The 19,228-nt window shown below is 42.9% G+C and overlaps 1 protein-coding gene across 13 annotated transcripts in view; it reads left to right on the plus strand.

Moving 5' to 3' along the window:
- ARHGEF7 (Rho guanine nucleotide exchange factor 7) overlaps positions 1 to 19,228 on the plus strand; it is a 95,498-nt gene that overhangs the window by 20,797 nt on the left and 55,473 nt on the right. For 10 of the 13 annotated variants that reach the window (XM_085535289.1, XM_085535309.1, XM_085535375.1 and 7 more), the window contains 3 exons: positions 14,123 to 14,207; positions 16,545 to 16,675; positions 18,440 to 18,641. In XM_085535289.1, coding sequence (XP_085391415.1) covers positions 14,123 to 14,207; positions 16,545 to 16,675; positions 18,440 to 18,641 — 418 coding nt within the window. Of the gene's footprint in view, positions 1 to 12,529; positions 12,744 to 14,122; positions 14,208 to 16,544; positions 16,676 to 18,439; positions 18,642 to 19,228 lie in introns of those variants that run through there. The other 3 variants (XM_015851443.3, XM_085535322.1, XM_085535398.1) reach the window with 2 other exon arrangements.

The raw sequence follows: 19,228 nt of genomic DNA on the forward strand, positions 1-19,228 counted from the left end.
CAGGTCTCATCAGAGAGCAGCCTTGCTGCTAGCTGAATTCCAGCAGTTTCGTTAGATAAAACTGCCCATGTGGAATAATTGTACCTTTGCGGTCATGTCTACCATCAGGTATTTGTGGTGATGCTTGAGTTGAAGTGCACTGAGGTTTGTTGGAAATAATCATGATTTTAATACTAAGTTTTTTTTTTTTTTCCCCTTCTTTGTACATCTCAAAGCTGTTGTAGAATATAGAAGCTTTGTAGTCCGAAAGAGGAAGCTTCAGGTGCTCTCCCTGCCTGTTAACAAGGATGTGAAATCCCCCCTTTTGTAACATGAAACTCCTCTCCTTTGTTTTCCTGGTTTTTTGAAAACAAGTCTCTCCAAGGGGATTTCTGGAAGCAGATGCAGCCTTTGGAGTTGATGAGCTGGCTGTTTTGATTGTTGAAGTACTTTCTGCTCAAGCAACTTGCAGAGAGGGCAGCTGCTCACCTACTTTCTGAGGTGGAAAAGTTTGGCTTTGAGTTCTCTGGCCAACAAGCAGCAGGATAGCACTGGGAAGGAGACACCATTGTGTTGAAAGTTACTAAGGTGTTATGTAGGGCAACGAGGCTTGTGAAGGGCTTGGAGAATCAGCCCTATGAGGAGAGGCTAAGGAAGGTGGGGCTGTTTAGTCTGCGGAAAGGAGGCTGAGGGGAGACCTTATTGCTCTCTTCCAGTACCCGAAAGGTTCTTACAGTGAGAGTGGGGCAGGTCTCTTCTCACTACTGACAAGTGACAGGACGAGGGGAAATGGCCTCAAGTTGCGCCAGGACAAGTTTAAGTTGGATGTTAGGAAACACTTCTTCACAGAAAGGGTAGTTAAGTACTGGAATATGCTCCCCAGGGAGGTGGTTGAATCGCCATCCCTGGTTGTGTTTAAGAGCCGTTTGGATGTGGTACTCAGGGATATGATTTAGTGTAGGGTTTTTAAGAGTTAAGGTACTATGATTAGGCTGCGGTTGGACTTGATGATCTTCAAGGTCTTTTCCAACCTGGGTAATTCTATGATTCTATGTAGGACTTAATGGATTAAATTGCTGAGAAAACACTAGGTGGATGACTGTGTAGTTAGGGTGATGAGCTGTCACAGTGTGCAACTTCTACTGCTTTGGTACCATCCAGACGTCACATCACAGCTACAGCTTCCTTTGAAATGTGTTAATAACTCAATCTCAAAAAGTAGTAATTAGATTTGAAAAAGAAGGTGTAGGTTGTAGTTTGAATGTGGAAGAAACTGCTTTCGCAACTGCCTGAAGATATAATGGAAGCTATTGCTTCATGCTTTAAGAGCAGTCTTCATAGCTGAGTTTGTTGTCTGGCCACTCGGAAACAAATTACGCTCCAAAGCACTAGATGTAAGGAGTATGTACTGTATGCGTATTATCCTTTATCAGGTGTGCTGTATTGTACAACCTGTCAATTTTGTACAGAATAAGGCAGGCTAGTTTGAAAACCTTGCAAAGGCTGGTGCTAAAACCAATGTGGTTTGACTGACTTGGGCAAAATAAGCGTTTTCAGTCTGTTCTTCCACTGCTTTTTAATGACTGTAGGTCAGCTTTGTCTAAATAGTGTATGACTTCAAACATGGGGTGTTACTTATAGGAGGATAAAAACAGTATATTCACTTGGAATTGTTGATTAGGAGTTGAGATGTGTTAGAGAACTCAGTACTGTCCTGGCCTGTTTATTCATGCATTCTGTTTGTTGCAATGTAAGTGAAAAGATTCTCAATTTTGAAAGAACTTCAATGTATTCCTCTGCATGTGAGTCAACTTAGTGTTGTCTTCTATGCATAACGTGTCTGAGACAACAGCTTTTTGAGATAATGTTGCTGGAGTGTTAAAGATGTGGTTCCAACAAAGCAGAATTGCTTGTTTTCTAATGTTTCTGGAGCATCGTATTGGAAAGGATTTGCTTAGTTCTTCAACCTGAAACTGCATATTTTACTCAGCTGCATTATCATGTTGCTCTGTTTCTTCCTGCTTGCAGCATCTGGTGTCACTATTCATTCATTTGAGATTAAACAGTGGGACTTGGGAAGGTTTGCAGTTTGCAGACATTTGTTGCTTTTGACTGGGAAAGAGGAAGATATGCAGTGACTGTTGAAGTGAGATTTGGATTTAAACATAGCTGAATAAGATACTCCTCAGAAAGTGAGCATCACTATTCCAGGCATGTGCAGCAAACCCCACACGTGGAATCTCCGTGCTTCTGGATACTTACTGATGGCTTTTTAGTTGCCAGATGTGCTAAGGATTTGATGCGCTGTCATTGCTTTCTGTTTTACATTGCCCTACGTTGTTGCAATCCGAATCAGGATTAAAAGTTCCTGCAAATAAAAACTGTCCCCTCGTCCAGGAGCAGCCCTACAGTGCCTTAGCTTTATGCCTTCAGTCTGCTTTCCCTGTTTGCCCAGTTACAGGTAACAGAGAAGCATTTGCTGTTGTGTCTGGGCAGTTGGAGACGCAGTCTGCAGGAGGCTTTAAACACTGCATAAGTTGCAGTTGTGGTAACATCTTTATGTTATGGGCTGTGTTTTTGGGCATGCTTAGTCCCAGAAAAGCTTTTGCCACTTCTGTAGCTGGCCATAAGGGCTGACAGTAGCAGGACACGGGGAAATGGTTTTAAGTTGAAAGAGGGAAGATTTAGGTTGGATGTTAGGGGAAAGTTCTTCACTAGGAGAGTGGTTAGGCCCTGGAACAGGCTGCCCAGGGAGGTTGTGGATGCCCCGTCCTTGGAGGTGTTCAAGACCAGGTTGGACGGGGCCCTGGGCAACCTGATCTACTAAATGTGTATGTTTGGTGGCCCTGCCAGGCAGGGGGGTTGGAACTACATGATCCTTGAGGTCCCTTCCAACTCTGGTCATCCTGTGATTCTGTTTGATTCTGTGTAGCTAAGCTAGATAGTAACAGCTGATACCACCTTTGCCTTAGTAACATGAGAGGACATCACCTTGGGCATTGCTTGATGTGATGCTTGGTTTTTCTGTGTACAGAGCATCTTGCTCATTTTTGTGTTGAATCTGTGAGCTTGGATTCTGTTTGCAGCGCAGGCTGTTTGCAGTGTGGCTCTCTGGAGATCACCAGGACCTTCTGTGATCTCAAAGCCAAAAGGTGGGGAGATCCTGGGGCTGATTTATGTTGGTCACATCAGTGAACAACAGGTGAGTTTCACCTGTTTTTAGGCCGTATTATAGTGAAGGTCATGGTCTAAATAAGGATTGAGTTCTCTTATTTTGTCTGGTTTTGATTCATGCTAAATGACAGAGTATTATGACTGTTCATGGCTTTACAGTGATTTCTGATATAACGTTTCTTAGAATGCTGTAGCTTTGTGCAATTTAATCGTTATCCTTCCTTCTTAAAGTGTTATATGAATGACAGCTTCAGTTTTAAGTATTTCCCTCTAGGTTGCTCTGGAAGCCACATCCTTAACTCAGCATACTTCACATTGATGGATCAAAGAAAGCTGTGAGCTGCCAGCAGAAGTCTCGCTTGCACCAACTGCTTCAGCTCAATGCTATTGGCTGTGCAGACTGAGATTCTGTGGTATTTAACTAACAAAGGTTAAACGTGGGAAAAACAAAACACCCAAAATGTGCTAACATACCATACGACACCTTTAATCACAAACTACTATCACTGCTATTCTCTACCGTAGTTTCACTACAGTGGCACAGTGATACACATAGAGTTGTTTCTTTTTGCCTGTCTCCTTATTACTGAAATCTGAACGTTTCAGTGAGCTGATCATGTGGAAAATGTAGAGGCATGTGGGGTGCCCTGAGTCAGGATTGCACCCTTAGTTGGCAGGGGGCAGTTGTAGACAGAGATGATGCGTGTATCAGTGTTTTTAATAGCTTGATGGACTTCTGTAGCTATTTTTTGTAGCTTTCTGAAGCTATTTTGAACTTTGTGGGTTTTTTTCACCTCAGCATCCTATGGCAATGAGTTCCATGGTTTGCTTATGCATTTAATGGAAACTTCCTTTTGTTTGTTCAGCTGCTGCAGCTCACGGCGCCAGGTATTCTTGTACTTACATTATGGATGACCTTCTTCATGCCGTATGTGACTTCATATGGCACAGTAACAAACCTTACTACCTCTGTGTCCTCTCGCCTTTTGGTGTTTTTTCAGAGGTTGTTTAGATACGGTATGTTAATAGGACTAACCTATGCTTACTGATAATCGTTTCAAGGGGTGGTGATGTATTTTTGAAAGATAACAATGCTACTGTGGAAATAAGTTAATTCTTCTCTGTTTTTGTGTTTATACAGACTCCTTCAATTCTGTTCCCTGTCAGCATCTAAAAGCAGGGGGCAGGTACTTTGGCACAGTCTGTTAAGGGGAAATGGTTTCAAACTCTAAGAGGAGATGTTTAGATCAAATATAAGGGAAGAGTTTTGAGTGATCAGGGAGGTGAGGCACTGGAACAGGTTGCCTGGGAAGTGGTGGGTGCCTCGTTCTTGGAGACATTCAAGGCTAGGCTGGGTGGGGCTCTGAGCACCCTGATGGGGCTGCCTGTGTCCCTGTTCATTGCAGGGGGGTTGGACTTAGATGGTCTTTAGAGGTCCCTTCCATCTCAAACCATTCTATGCTCTTTGTTAGAGCTCTTGTCAGTTTCTCAGGCTTAGGCAGTGGCTTTATTGGTCTGCACTTGTCTTGACTCCTTCCCATCTCCCTTTTCCTGGATCTCTAAAAGCCTGTCTGTGTTTACTGCTTTCCATTCCTCCTTCTGTGGCTGTGTCAAATACAATATGATGTGCTATCCTTAACGTTTCAGTTTGGTGTCTGGCTTCTCTTAAGCTGACAGGTATCTTTTGTGGGCTGGTAAGTCACAGAAATCCATTTCATCAGTCTCACTGACTCTCCTATGAATTCTGGCATGGAGATAATCAGATTTATAGTAATTCCTGGGAGAAATGTATTTAAAGGAAATAGTCTGCCATTTGAAGACTTGACGCAGATTTTTGCAAGAAAAAGTAAGGGTTGGAATCTATGTAAGCTGCCAGTGGATGTGTTGACTCTTCCTTCTACATCAAGAAGAGGTGAGTATCTGAAACAGTGTCACCTGGGCAGGGATGTTTGGTTGTTGCTGAGCAGTAGGAGTGCACCTGGGGCTGGGCTGCTCTAGGCAGAGCAGCTGCCATGATGGCACGGAGTGGGGCCCTGCATAGACTCCTAAATTAGTCAGGGAGGTATCCTGTGCTGCCTGGCATCATGGTACTTATGGCCATCATGCTCCAGGTAGGTGGCTGGGGTTGGTCACACTGTAACCAAACTCTTACCCAGTGATGGCCGAATCTATCTCTGTTCTTTCTGATGGGGGAACCTAGTGCTGCTTTGTGGCTCAGGATGCCAGGACAGGGTCCAGGCAATGGTGGCAATGGTGGTGAGGTAGGGTGTGGGTAAGCAGGCGGCTGCATTCAGGGGCCTATTTTGGGGTTGATTAACTCGTGAAGCTCACAGCAAGCTTCCTACTTCTTGCTGGATGCATTTTTGTTTTATTTTTATTTATTTATTTTTTTTTGCCACATCAACTGTTAGAATGAGATTGCTGTGAGAGTTTAATGAATCCCACGTTAAATGAGTATGAGGTCATGGGAGATGCGAATAAGGGAGATTCCCCATTTCAAACTGTGTGCTGATCAGTGGGCTTTTGAACCTGAGCCAGAAGGGTTTACTTGGAACTCTGCTGTTTCTTGCCCCCAGGTATCTGCCTCACCCTTGGCAGGGATGATTGGTCTTTCCTGGCTGCTGCTGGGATGGCCTCAAGGTGCAGTCTGTTGCACTTAATAGGCTTTGGTTTTTGATGTTCTTTGCATGAAGATGCTGGGCCCTCTAGCTGCCCAGCTGCTGCTCAGGCAGCTAATCCAGCTTTGCATCTGGAGTGGTGACCGAGGCAGAGCAGAGGCAGTGGGACTTGTCCCTGGTTCCCAAATAAAGTCCTGCGCTTTAGAAGAGGTGCGTGATCCTGGATCATGTTATTGCAGGTGGCTGGAAGAGAGGGACAGATCCAGCCCTGGACTGGAGAGATGCAGTTTAAACTTGAATTCTCTTTTTCGGGCTAGCTCATTTCAGCTAAATGTTGCAGACTTAATGTTTTTCTTCCATTGATTATAAATGGAGACATCAGCAGGCCCTGTGGAAACTCAGTAAGCCTTTGTTCTTTATTTTGGCACTTTCCGTGGTATATTCAGGAAGCAATTGAGATTTCTGATAAATTCACTCTCGACTGAAGGATGGTAACACCCCCATGTTAAAAACTAGGGTGTATGTGACGTGCTTCTGCATGCTGATGAGCACTAGGCCAAATGTGGCGCTAATTTAAGGTCAGTGGGGCTGTTCTTGTGGCTCGTGCCTTGTCTGTGGCTCTTCCACTGCTGAATCTGTGCATCATCTGATCACTTGGCTGTGTGCATTTGTTCCAGATGACACGTGAGCATGTGGTAGCCTTTAAGTTGTGGTTAAATCATGTGGTACTGTAGTAAAACAGCCAGCAGGCTATTTTGAGAGGGCAGGTGATAACCTCATGTAGTACAAAATCTTTTGCAGTAAAATGACTCTTCTGTAGGATGACACCTCCCTCCTCCACTTCCAGCTCTTACCTTCTGTCCCGCTCTGTCTAAACATTGGTGTTGGAAGTCTGCGGTCTCACCATTCATTATGGTAGTGACTTAACCTGGTATTTAGCTACTGTGTTATCTCTGTTTTGTAAGTGGAAGGCTGCATTTACAGATGTGTATTACCTGTCCTGTGCTTTGGATCAAAATAAACTGTTTTTCCTACTTTTTCTTCAAATTTTTCATGACGTGAATGAGGTACTTGGCTTCCTTACATAGCACTCTTCCCACTCTGTACAGTATGGCTTTTGATACTGAGTTGGTACTGAAGAAATGATTTGAGAATTGTTGGCAGAATATGTATCTAGACAGAAGGCATCTGAGATCAGCTGTGGCAAGCCATCCTTCCTGTGTTTTTCAGCAAGAGAATAGAAGTGTTTGCAATTTAGCTGATGCGTACTTTGTTTTAGAAAGTAAATCAAATATTAAAGTATCTCTTAATGAGACATCTCAGTTCCTAATCATCCTTAGCTTCAGGTTTCTTGATTATATCATCTCCCTCTACATCAATACTTGATTGATTTGAAGCCTTAAATGATGAAATTCAGTGTTGCTGTGGAGTTCAGGCATTGGCAAACAGTAGTTGGACTCTTCAAAACTGAATTCTTTCTGTGGGATGTTTATGCTGACGATCAGCCTTCAGAACCCATTCAGTAGGCTGAGTTTCCTCTGGTTTTCAGCCCAGTTGGACGGTTGGCTTCTGAAGTCTTAAGTGACTTTCATTTGTTGCTGTCCAGCCATACTGGCTCCTGCACTGACTGCATGCGATCCTGCTGGGGTCAGTCTTCACTTTCATCACTCTTGATATTTTCAGTTAGCATGAAGTGTTGGGCCAGAGTTTGAATGTGAAGAGCCACGTCTTGCTTTCTTTTTCCTTTGAAGCTTTTTCCTAACTTGTTTCTTTTTAACTTAATATTTAAATGATTTAAAAAGGCAAGAAATTGTATCCATCCATCCATCTAACAAGGACTGCAGAGTTGCACTGGTCACTATTGCTACAGGCATCCCAGGGATGTAGAAGACCAAATTCTATCATTTAGTCTTTAAAATAATTCCTCGTTATTTATGAACTTGGGTTACTGAGCACCTGAACTCAGGCATCAGAAATTGTTCTTACTCTGTACAGTGGTTTCTCATTACATACACACATGCTCGAGCCTTTCACTTGGCGTGCAGTGCAGTTTTTACTCCTAAGTTCTTTCAAATATCTTTAGTGTTGTTAGAAACTGGGAGGTGGATAAAGTGGATTTGTTTAGTTCTCACTTGCAGAAAGAAAAACAACTTGGGGTTCAGTAAAATAACCTTTACCTTTCTCTTGTGGTTTTCTCCCAGTTCGTATCGTTATGTGACATCATCATGTGTGTTGGCAGTCTGTGATGGATTGAGAGTTAATTGCTCTTCCTCTCATAAAAGCAATGATGAAACTTCATAGCGATGCTATCTGTATTTCCAGACATGTAACTTATAGGCTTTTTAGGTTGTTCAGATAGAAATCCAGGTCAAAACTCATGAGGAATACTACAGCTTTGTTTCCTTATTTAGGAAAGAGCTTTCCATAGTTCTTGTCTCTACATACAAGAAATAAAGGTGAGCTTTACCAGGATGAGCCTTTCTTAAGGAAATATGTTCTGAGTTTTCCTCCCTGCTGAGTTCCCATTGGAACAGGCTGCCCAGGGAGGTGGTGGAGTCTCCTCTGGAGATATTCAAGACCCGCCTGGACGCCTACCTGTGTGACGTGGTGTAGGGAACCTGCTTTGGCAGGGGGGTTGGACTCCATGCTTTCTAGAGGCCCCTTCCAACCCCTACAATTCTGTGATTCTGTGATAGCTCTCTTCATGGACACTGCTTCCTGTTCAGCTGTAACAAAGCAGTTGCATGAGCACCTTCTAATCAGTTGTGTTGGCAATCACCAAGAAATCTCAGCTTTGGTGTCCTGATGAAATTTTGCTTGGTAGTTTCATTCCGGCAACTTCTATATGTAGTTCCAAGAGTGGGAGCTTCCTGAAGTCCCCATACCTGGGGTGTGTGAAAACCTGTATATGCTTAGTTCTGCTATGTTTAGATGTTGCCTTTGAGATTAAAGCTATTTAGGTGATGTGGTGTTCGTAGTACAATTAAACTCTTTCGGTTTTGAGGAATACATTTATATGAGCAATAGATTTTATTTCAGATCTGAATCTGTGTTCTTTACTGCTGAGTTTTAATCTCCCTGGTGAACTGTTAGAAAAAGCCCAGAAAACCCCACACTGCGGATCTGTTCTCCCAATTATTTGTCTTGCTCTTTATTTGTCAAACGACTTGATTTATTTTGCTTTCCCTTGTGCTGTGTGTTACACTTTGGTCAGCTGAATGCATCAGACAAATTTCCAGCATGCTGTAATCTTTTTCCCTTCTCCCCCTTCCCTTCCTCTCTGTTGCCATAGCTCCCTGCTTTCCTTATCTCCCCTTTTACTACCGAAGCTTTCAGATGATAATTCCCTGCTCCCAACCAGCTGCTGCATAACAGCTGAGTGAGGCTGAGCTCCCTCACAGCTGACCCACAATTGGAATGAACAAAAACTTCGGTGCTTTGCTTGCAGACTCACCTATGTGCTCTGGGTGAGTGAGGGTTAATCACAGGGAGGTGGAACATAGAGGTGGCCTTAGTGGGCCCATTGCCCGCTGCTATGGACAGGAACACGCTGGGGTAGTGGTGGAACTAAAGGAGTTGTTGGAGGTTCTTGTTTGTGAAGGTCACTATTTCCTCACAGGGAGGTTTTTGGTTTTTTTTCCTCCATTTTTTCCCCTGCTGTTCATTTCTCTATGCTCCCATGGCCAAAAGCACTGTGGTCTGTCTGCCAGGAGCAGGTGGGATGACGCATTGCATGTGGTCATGCTGCTTGCTGCCAAACCCCGCAGGTGATGCAGAGACCCTGCTCATTTCCTTCCATTTCCTTCGGGGGAGCAAGCCAATGTTCTTTTAATCTTTTACATAGGAGGCCCTAGGCCACCAAGCTGAGCTAGGAAGTGTCCTGCTGGTTTGGAACACACAGCCTGGGGGTCACAGCTTGATGTGGGGATAGGTTAGCAGCAGCAGCCTATCTGTGATTCATAGATAGCAGGGCTGTCCTTAAGTCAGCTGCTGTTGCTCACAGTGCTGAGCTTTAAAGAAAACTGTCATCTATCTTTGTCAGATGCTTGAAATGTTATCCATTGAGAACCTCATGCATGTAAGTTTGAAGCATTAGCCTAGCAAGGAAGTAATATATTTAAGAAAACATTTTTAATGCCATGAGTATTTAAGCCAGTTAATGACAGAAAACTTACTTGAAGAAAACATGTGTGCCTGGAAGCTTGCCCAACCCCCCCTAGTCTTTCTTGTTTCACAGAATCACAGGGGTTGGAAGGGGTCTCAGGAGATCATCCAGTCCAGCCCCCCTGCTAAAGCATGTACCCTATGGTAGGTTGCACAGGTAGGTGTCCAAACGGGCCTTGAATATCTCCACAGCCTCTCTGGGCAACCTGCTCCAGTGCTCCATCAACCCTTCTGTAAAGAAGTTCTTCCACCTATTTGTGTGGAATTTCCTACATTCAAATTTTAGGCTACACACCTCTTAGAAGAGTCTGGCCTCACCCATTTACCTCCCATCTCTCTTTGGGTATTTATAAGCATTTATCAGACCTCCTCTCAGTTGCCTTCTCCTAAGGTTGAACAGACCCGGATTACTCAGCCTTTCCTGGTGTGGGAGATACTCCAGGCCTTTAATCATCTTTGTGGACCTCCTCCAGACTCCTTCTAGGAGATCCTTGTCTTTTTTGAACTGGGGAACCCAGAAATGGACACAGTATTCTAAATGTGGCCTCAGCAGAGCAGAGGGTGAGGATCAACTCCCTCAACCTGCTGGCCACATGTATTTTTAATACAACCCAGGATGCCATTGGCCTTCTTGACCATTGGGGCACACTGCTTGCTAATGGGCAACCTGTTGTCCACCAGGACCCCCAGGTCCTTCTTCCCAGAGCTCCCCTCCAGTAGATCATCCTCTAACCTGTACTGGTGCATGAGGTTGCTCCTCCTCAGGCTCAATACTCAACACTTGCCTTTGTTAAAACTCATCAGGTTCCTCACTCCCCAACTTCCCAGTCTGTCCAGGTCTTGTTCAATGGCAGCACAGCCTTCAGGTGTGTCAGCCAATCTTCCCAGCTTCCCAGGCCTTGAAGATGGTTAATTTGAAGACAAGTCATTGCGGCACATTTTTTGGTATTGCCCAGTTTGCTCTCACCAGAAATAGTCCTGACCTTATTTTCTTTATTATTATTATTATTTCACTTATTCTTCTGTCAGTGTGTTTGTGACTTCTGTGGGTAGTACTACTCAGGGATATAAGGGATGAGTATTACTGTGTTGGTTTTATGTCGTTAATATCAGATCATAAACACCTTTTAAGCAGAGATATCCACTCATTGAGGGCTGACAGCTCAAGTGGTTTAAAATGACCTCAGTGTATAACTGTGGCCCTTTTTTATGCACTGGGTTTAAGTGGATGGGTACAGAAGTCAGTTGTGCCGTGAAATGAGCGTATGGATTTGGTAGCTGAAAACTATTACATGGGTGAAATGGATCTCTGAGACATTTAGTTTGATGTTTAGGAAACATCACTAATGGGAAAATCAATATAGCTCCTATGAAATGAATTTAAGAACTGTCTAATTAATAGCCTCTAACACAATTATAAATGAAGAATTACCATCTAATGTACATTTTCCTATAGGGTATTCACCACATTGATACCTGCTCATTGATACCTGTTTAACGTTTCATTAATTGCTCAGGAGAGGCCATGATATAGTTGACAGTAAATTTTGCCTCCCATTGAAATTATAGCTGCAGGAAATGTGCTGGCTGTGACCAAAAAGACCTGTAAAGACCTTCATAACATAGTCCCGCTCTACCTTTATTTAATAGCTATGCTTTATGGCATATCTGCTTGTGGTCACTTTTGTGGAATTTGAAATCAAAGGGCTGATATTTATTTGCTTTAAATCGTTTGCTGGAAGGATTTGGCTTATCTGTGTCCTCATTCTGTATGACTGATGCAGTTGTACAGTCACATCCTGACTAATGTTTTCCCTAAGTGACATGGGGGAAGGTAGGAGGTGGATGAATGGGAGAGCAAAACTTCCTTGCAGGTGGTGTGCCTGCAGAGTTCAAAGTTGTTTGCCTGTACAGCAAGGGAGGATGCACTGGAAGTATTTTTCCATGTGGACTTGCTTAGTGTCTGTATATGCCTGTCACATAACGTTTAACAGACTGGCGGTATTTTCAAACCAATATATTTTGTTTGCATATTTAAGTATTAAGAGAATATGCAGGTCTGAATTCATGCAGTGCTTCTGCAGTTTGAGAAGTGGGTTATACTACTGTCGTGGGAAGTAATCTAGTGTGCAGACTTTGTTTTGGTAATGGTGTGCAATATGGAAATAACTGAGCTTGTTACTCACATCTCAGAATTCAGCCTTGGTTCTGCCAGTTACCAGATAATTGCATGGATGCTGTGCTGAAGGTAGAGAAGCTGCTGAGGGACTCTCAGATCCAGATGTGATGCTTCAAAGGATCAGCTCTTAGGCCTGCATGTATATAGCAGGGTGGAGGTGGCAGTCTATCACACACCCAACTTATTGTGAGAACCTGCGATTAATCCTTTTCTCTAGAAATCCCATGAAGCTCCCATGAAACATCTTGAGATCATTTCTCTCAGTTGGAGGGGCTTGTTGGGTGTGCTGTGAAATCAGCATGAGGGTGTTGTGGCCCTTCCATTTGAAAACAAACAACCTACTGGCTGTGACAGTGCTGAGGCTTCCTGTTGGAATGGCTCTATATAAAACCACAAGGAAGCGAACGTTTCTCTTATCCTCTCATTGTGCTGCTTCCTGTGAGGCAGATTGGATGCACACCCTGGATACAGGCATTTTTTACGGCCTCAAACACATTGAAAGGCCCAATCAGCTCCTCCTGGGTCCCTCATAGTCTCAGCACAACAGGAAACGGGACACACTCGCATCCTGCTGTGCTCTGCTTAGCTGGCCTGGCAGAACCCTGGCTGAAACCAAGCTCAGAATGAAGGTGAGCTGTGATTATGATTATTTCTTACATTTCCATAACTTTTAGCTATAGTCTGTAATGTTTTTCTTCAATAATTCTCTCCCCCTTGTCCCACCCCCCTCCCATACCTTTCTGATGCCTATGCAAGTGCCTCAAGTGCCTGTGTCTATCTCCCTATTTTTAGGTTCAGGGATAAAGTTTCAAAACTTCTTTACAAATACTCTTTTGAACTATCTGCAGCGCACTGAAACTTGGTGGAAGTTCTCTGACTTAGTTAATACGAGCTAGAACTTCTTGGTGTCTGTCAGTTCTGCCTGTGACTGTGGGATCCTCGGGCTGTCCGCCAGTTGGGAGTTGCTGGCAGCAGATGATCCTCTGGTTTGTCAGTCTCTGATGTGGTTACTTTTAAAAGCTTCCACGAAAGCTTTCACTGCTCCATTTTAGCTGCCTTCCAATGCCCTATTCTCTCTCCTGGGGCAGCAACATCTCTGTCCCTGTAGGCTGCTGGAGGATGGGCGCAGGCCTGCAGATCTGCCTGTGGGACATGGCTGTTATCAGGAAAACAGCCAAGTTCTTGCTGACTTTTGTAGATAACGGTTGGGACACTGCAGGAAACTGAATCTTTTTGTTTCTTAAATTAGTTGGGACAACAGGAATAGCTGCCTTTCTGTGTCCTCTTTCTAATCTTACACAAGGGAATACTATTACTCCTTTGAATCTATGCAGAATCAGTTGCGAGAGCTGTTTTCGTGAGGTTTTGGATGAGTGTTTCCATTACCTCAGGCAAATATTATGAATTCTTTCTTTTTCTCCCCTTAAAAATCCAGATGTTTAATGTCATCGCTGCGTGCTTGAAAGCTACTAGCGTGTTTCCTACAAGATAGTTTGAGGTCTGAATCTACTTCCCACAGTTAAAAAATAAAATCACCCTCAGCTTTCATCCCTCCCCTTCACAAAACTTATTCTAAATATATAACCTATCTAGCAATGTAGGATTCATTGATTTTTTTCATCTCTGTCTTGTAGAATAAAGAGGTGTTTATGCTGCTGTAATAAGTATGTTATGAACAACTGGGTGCAGTGCTTTTGACCTCCTACAGAAAGAGTGTGCTAAGGGGGTAATGCAGCACTCTGAACTTTTTTGGCCAGCGTGACAATTGATATCTTTAGTTTATATTTTCTTCCCGTCTTTGTGACTTGAATTCATCTGTTCCTGTATTTTATTTCTATTGGGGAAAAAAAAGGGGGAAGAAAACTCCACAGTTTGTCAGATCCATGACAACTACCTGAAGGCTGATCACCTTGAACGGGAAATAGCTCCTCCCGTTATGGTTTGCATAAGGGTAGAAATGCTTTATTTGAATGGTTCCATGACTTAATGTATGTTCTTTTGTTTTCAGACTTTCGATGCAAATGACCTGTATCAGGGTCAGAACTTCAGCAAAGTTCTCAGCTCTCTGGTTGCTTTAAATAAGGTGACTGCAGGTAAGTGCAGCTTGCTCTTTTGGTGCTCTCTTGCCTCGTGCTCAACTTGCAGCAAAGCATATTTATGTCTGTTGCTAAACTTAGGATAAAATAAGCATCTGCAGCCGTTTAGAGTTATTTCTTTTGTTGTTGTTGCATCTTGTTAAAGCTTTACCAGTGGCTCTGTGGATTCTGTAGTCTCCTGCAGCAGGAAGATTTGCAGTGAATCTAAGTCTGAGCCTTTAATCTAGCAATAGTTCTTCGAAATCAAGGACCTTTGTTTAATAGTGCTATTACTATCTTGTCCCTTTTTAGTACATCTCTGGTCCGTTATTGAAGAGTTATATTTGTTTATTGTTTTTCATACATCAACAAGCACTCCTTAGGTGTGACTTCTGCAAACAAATTACTAGGGCAAGTGAATGGGCATGGAGTATTATCATTCAGTTCTGCTTAGACCACTGTTTCTCATTTTAACTTTGCATGGAATTGTTGATCACTTTCAGTGCATCTTTAAGGCTGCTACTACACACTACCAGTCTTCATGAGGAGGGGAAAATGTGTCTGATCCAAACATCAGTTGAGTAACATCCACATCAAAAAGTCACTATTGCAGGCGGTCTTAGAAGGTACCCTGGTACTGGTTCATGTCACGTAGGGAAGTAGGGAGGTATTAGTGTTGAGATGGGAACCAGAAATGAAAGCCAGGATTAAACTGTGTTTTTGCCTCATTCATAGAAGCAAATAGAACTGCATAAATCTTCTTGAACAGCTGTTCCCCCTATTAGCTTTCCTGATGACTGTAGAAGGCCTTTTGGACTCTAAATATCCCTGGTATAGTATTGGAAGTTGGCTTTCAGATCTGCATACATTTCACGGATACTCTGATTCTTGAAGTGGGTCTCACCCTTGTCCTTCTCCTGCATTTCAGGGACTGTTAGATACTGTAATGAAGTTGAAAAGTGTTCATTTTGAGATTAATAGAGTTGTCCCATTAGATTTGATGTGAAACAGCAGGCGTACATTGTTCGCCTAACTCTCTGTGGAACGGAACCTGCTTGTGTCACTTTTCTATACCAAAAATAACAAGGATTGTGTAATCATGGTTTGTTTTAGTCAGAAAGCAGCCAAATAGGGGAACAAGGTTGTCTGTGTAGCTCTAATATAGGTCAAATGTTGGAGGCGCGCAGGAAGCTACCAGGAGAGATTAGCAGGCATTAAAAATCAGGAGAGCAGGTAGGGTGGGAGACTTGTGCAGCCTCATGGTGTCCAAGGTTGGGACACACAGCTTGTAGGGCTCCTGGAAGCTCAGGTGCTCACTCAGTTTCGTTGTTTGGAAAACGTGAGGGAATAGGATGATTTGTGGTGTAAAGGCAAAGGAGCAGTGTTTGTCTGCTTTAACATGCCTTGTGTGTAAGGGCCATGGGAACATTTCCCATCCACAAGTCCTGGCTGTGAGGGCTGGCTGAGACTTAGTGCAGCTGAAAGCAGCCCCATCTCCTTGCAGTGCTGGATGGAGCTCTGTGTGGATCTCTGTGGTGGGACCTTGGCATCTTGGAGAAGATGCTTTCTAGTGCTCTGCCTGAGCTGAGCCCCTGCCCCGCTAATACACAGCTCTACCCCCACCATGTGTGGGCTGATGGTGGGAGAGTCTGACTGGCTACCCCCCGCTGCCCTGCTACCCAGTGGGGTGGTGGAATGGGCCCAACCTTGCTGCCCCTTGTTGTCAGCCCTTTGGGGGGATATGACTCAAATAATTTGGGCTGTTTTAGTTTGTATTTTGTCAGAGAGACTAGTGAAAGAGTGGAAAAGTTGAGGAAGGGGGATGCTGGTGTTCTTTCCTTCAATCAAGCGGCTTCTTCCTATTCTGCTATTCCTCCCTGCCCTCAAAGAAGAAGAAATAGCTGATCTGGCAAAAAGGATGGGAGAGGAATGTAGGAAGACAGTGGAAAGAATGCTTTAATTGAGAAGGAGATGGTGGTGGTGGGGAAGAATTAAGAAACAGATGTGGTTGGCTTTACTTCAAGCAGATTCTATGCATTTGAATTTCTTAGCCACTAGCTAAAATGATGTTGGTTAATTACCTTTAAAAAGACTGGTAGTGGCTAGGAATGGAGAAATGCAATCCTAACCCTCCTCTTCCTAAGCAGCTCAAATTGTTTTCCTGTCTGTACGTGGAATAAGCTGACAGTGTCTGGATTTCAGATCATACTGTTGCTTTAACTTTTTAAAACTGGAGTTATTGAGCAACTACGGATACCTTAAGCCTGCTTTAAGCATGTGAGGTTTTCAGAAGTAGGCAGAAAGTTACATGCAGATCTTTCATATTTTAACTGTTGCTTTGTGTTCCTTCCCCAGACATAGGGCTGGGCAGTGACTCTGTATGTGCGCGTCCCTCATCTCATCGGATAAAATCTTTTGATTCTCTGGGATCTCAGTCTTTACACAGTAGAACTTCAAAGCTCTTTCAGGGACAGTATCGGAGTTTGGTAAGTTCTGGAACTCAGATATGCTGAGATACACTTTTTAATTTTTTTTTCCTTTTTTACTTAATTTATAAATAACTGTGTAACAAACAACTGATTACTGTTGTGCCTGTTTCACCCATATATTTCAAGACTGTGAAGTTCTGTTTTTGCAGCTTTTCTAATGGTATTCTACAACACACACAGCTTTCTGTGACCTTCTAGGGTAGTGCTTTTTTCCTGGTGGCATTTTTTGGTCTGTTTTTTCCTTTTCTAGATTACCAACCCATGTTGTTTTGCTGTAGGTGTTTCATACTCTGCAGTACAAGGTCTTTTTTAAAGGCAAAATCATGTATTTGTCATTGGTTGTACTCTCTCTGAGTTTAGGGAAAGTTAACAAAAGACATTCAGACCTCAGCAGGGATGGTGGTACTTCTAGTGTTGGCAATACTCATAGTTGTTCCCCTTTGCTGTTATATTTCAAGATGAGTCCTTCAAACAGCCTTCAGGTAACGGAGTGACATGGGCAGTTGCTTCACACTGCAGCCTAAATCAGGGTGGGGTATTATGTTGAAACTAATTGTGATGAAAGGTGCTTTTAGCAACTAAAAGCTTGGTAAAGAAGGTTCCAATCTGTAAACTGCTTTTTCTTTTTTCATGCTTAAAGGGGGCTGTTTTGAACTAAGTGATGATTGCTGTGTGGAACTTTAACACAGCGCTACGTTTGGCTTGATGTGTTTTCTCTGCTATAGCAGAGCCCATGCAAGTTCTCGCCTTAGGCCACTAATTCCAGCTCCCACTGTGCTGTTTGCCACCCACTCTATTTTGCTGATGGAACCATTGTAGGACAAGCTGTTAGCTGGATAACTGAAATAACAAGTTTTAAGTATTTGTATCATATCTGAACAGCTGTGCAGACAGTCACAAAGGGACGGAGAAGCGCAAGAATGAGTAGAGAGCTGGTGGCCAAAATGAGGAAAATGTCATTTGGTTTTGCTGCTGTAGATGATCAGTTGGCAGCTGTTCTCAACAAATTTGTTGCTCATTTGATTCTACTGAGGAGCCACTCCGATAAAGCGAATTGCAGTTGATATAACTATACAGCGTTGCTGCTCATTTTGTGACTATTTTCTAATCTTGCTAAGCAGTTTAACCAAGTGAAAACACATGACATGCAAGCAGAGGGCTAGGGCAGAGATAACTATTAAATCTGTGGCAATATAATCATCAGACATTTTGCATCTTAGTGTATCGTGAGGCTGTCTGTGTATTTTCCATGTTGCATTTTCCCGTATCTTCGTACATTTTCTCAGTTGTTAAGTCTGATTGTTAAAGTGAGATGAGATACAGTAACATAGTTGCTATACGTATGAACTTAAGCTGAGGTGTTGTACGTTATGACAAAAAGAAAACCTACAAGTTAAGTGTTTTAATCACTTCAGCAGCATAGCAAATGTGTAAGTGGAATTCTGTTAACCTGGAGAGCTGACTAGGATCACTTACACAGAGGTCTTCTCACGGAAGATACCGTTTTTGGTAGTACAGGTAGCGGGCATTACTGTGTAAAGATGGGTGTAATAAGGTGATATACTCTTGGGACTTGCAGATATCAAGAAATGAAAATGAGACACGCCAGAAATGGCAAATCATCCTTTGCAAGGCCTTAAAATGAAGATATGCAGGAGTTGTGTGTGTTGGGTGAGGGGAATGGAAGTTATTTGTATGAATGCTTTTGTTAATTAAATAATCATTTAAATATCTAAAGTTATCCTTTTGTATTCCTACTAGGACATGACAGATAACAGCAACCATCAGTTGGTGGTGAGAGCAAAGTTTAATTTTCAACAGACAAATGAAGATGAACTTTCTTTTTCAAAAGGAGATATTATTCACGTAACAAGAGTGGAAGAAGGAGGCTGGTGGGAAGGAACACTAAATGGCAAAACAGGGTGGTTTCCAAGTAACTATGTACGAGAAATAAAATCAAACGGTGAGTTTTAAAATAGATTCTATTTATACAACTCTTTATTTAGGGTTGAGGTGGATAGTTGATTAAAAACTGTACTGTTTTAAGTTTCAATTTGACTGTATTTACTGAAATTCAGTCACAGAACACATTAGTGCTTAGGAACTCATACTCCTTGCCCAGATTGCTATGAGGAGCTCTTCAGGAGTTTAAGTTAACAGTAAGCACATAGAAAGCTTTCTTTCTGGACATGCTAAAACATTGGGGTGACTTCTTTTTAGGCACCTTAGATGTATTCAGGATGTATGTAGTGTTGTGACAGTCTTTCAGCCATGATGAATATTTTGTGCCATTGTTACTCACGTAAAAGTGCTGCACAGATCTTGTTTTAATTGCATCAGTTCTGATGTCATCAGACTCTGGAGACTGGAACTTGGGTCAGCCAGAAGGCTCCAGAATTGAAATAGCTTTTAACAGTGAGTATATGAGAACCAAAAGCTGCCAGCAGCTGGTTGGAAGATTGTTACTGTCTTTTGAGAATACTTCACTCAGGTAAAGTGACTTTTCTAAGCAGGAAGGTCAGAAAGCCATGAAGCTGAGGTTAGTACCAA

Source organism: Coturnix japonica, chromosome 1, assembly GCF_054131305.1.
Source record: "Coturnix japonica strain WE chromosome 1, WE-NBRP24, whole genome shotgun sequence".
Taxonomy (NCBI): Eukaryota; Metazoa; Chordata; class Aves; order Galliformes; family Phasianidae; genus Coturnix; species Coturnix japonica.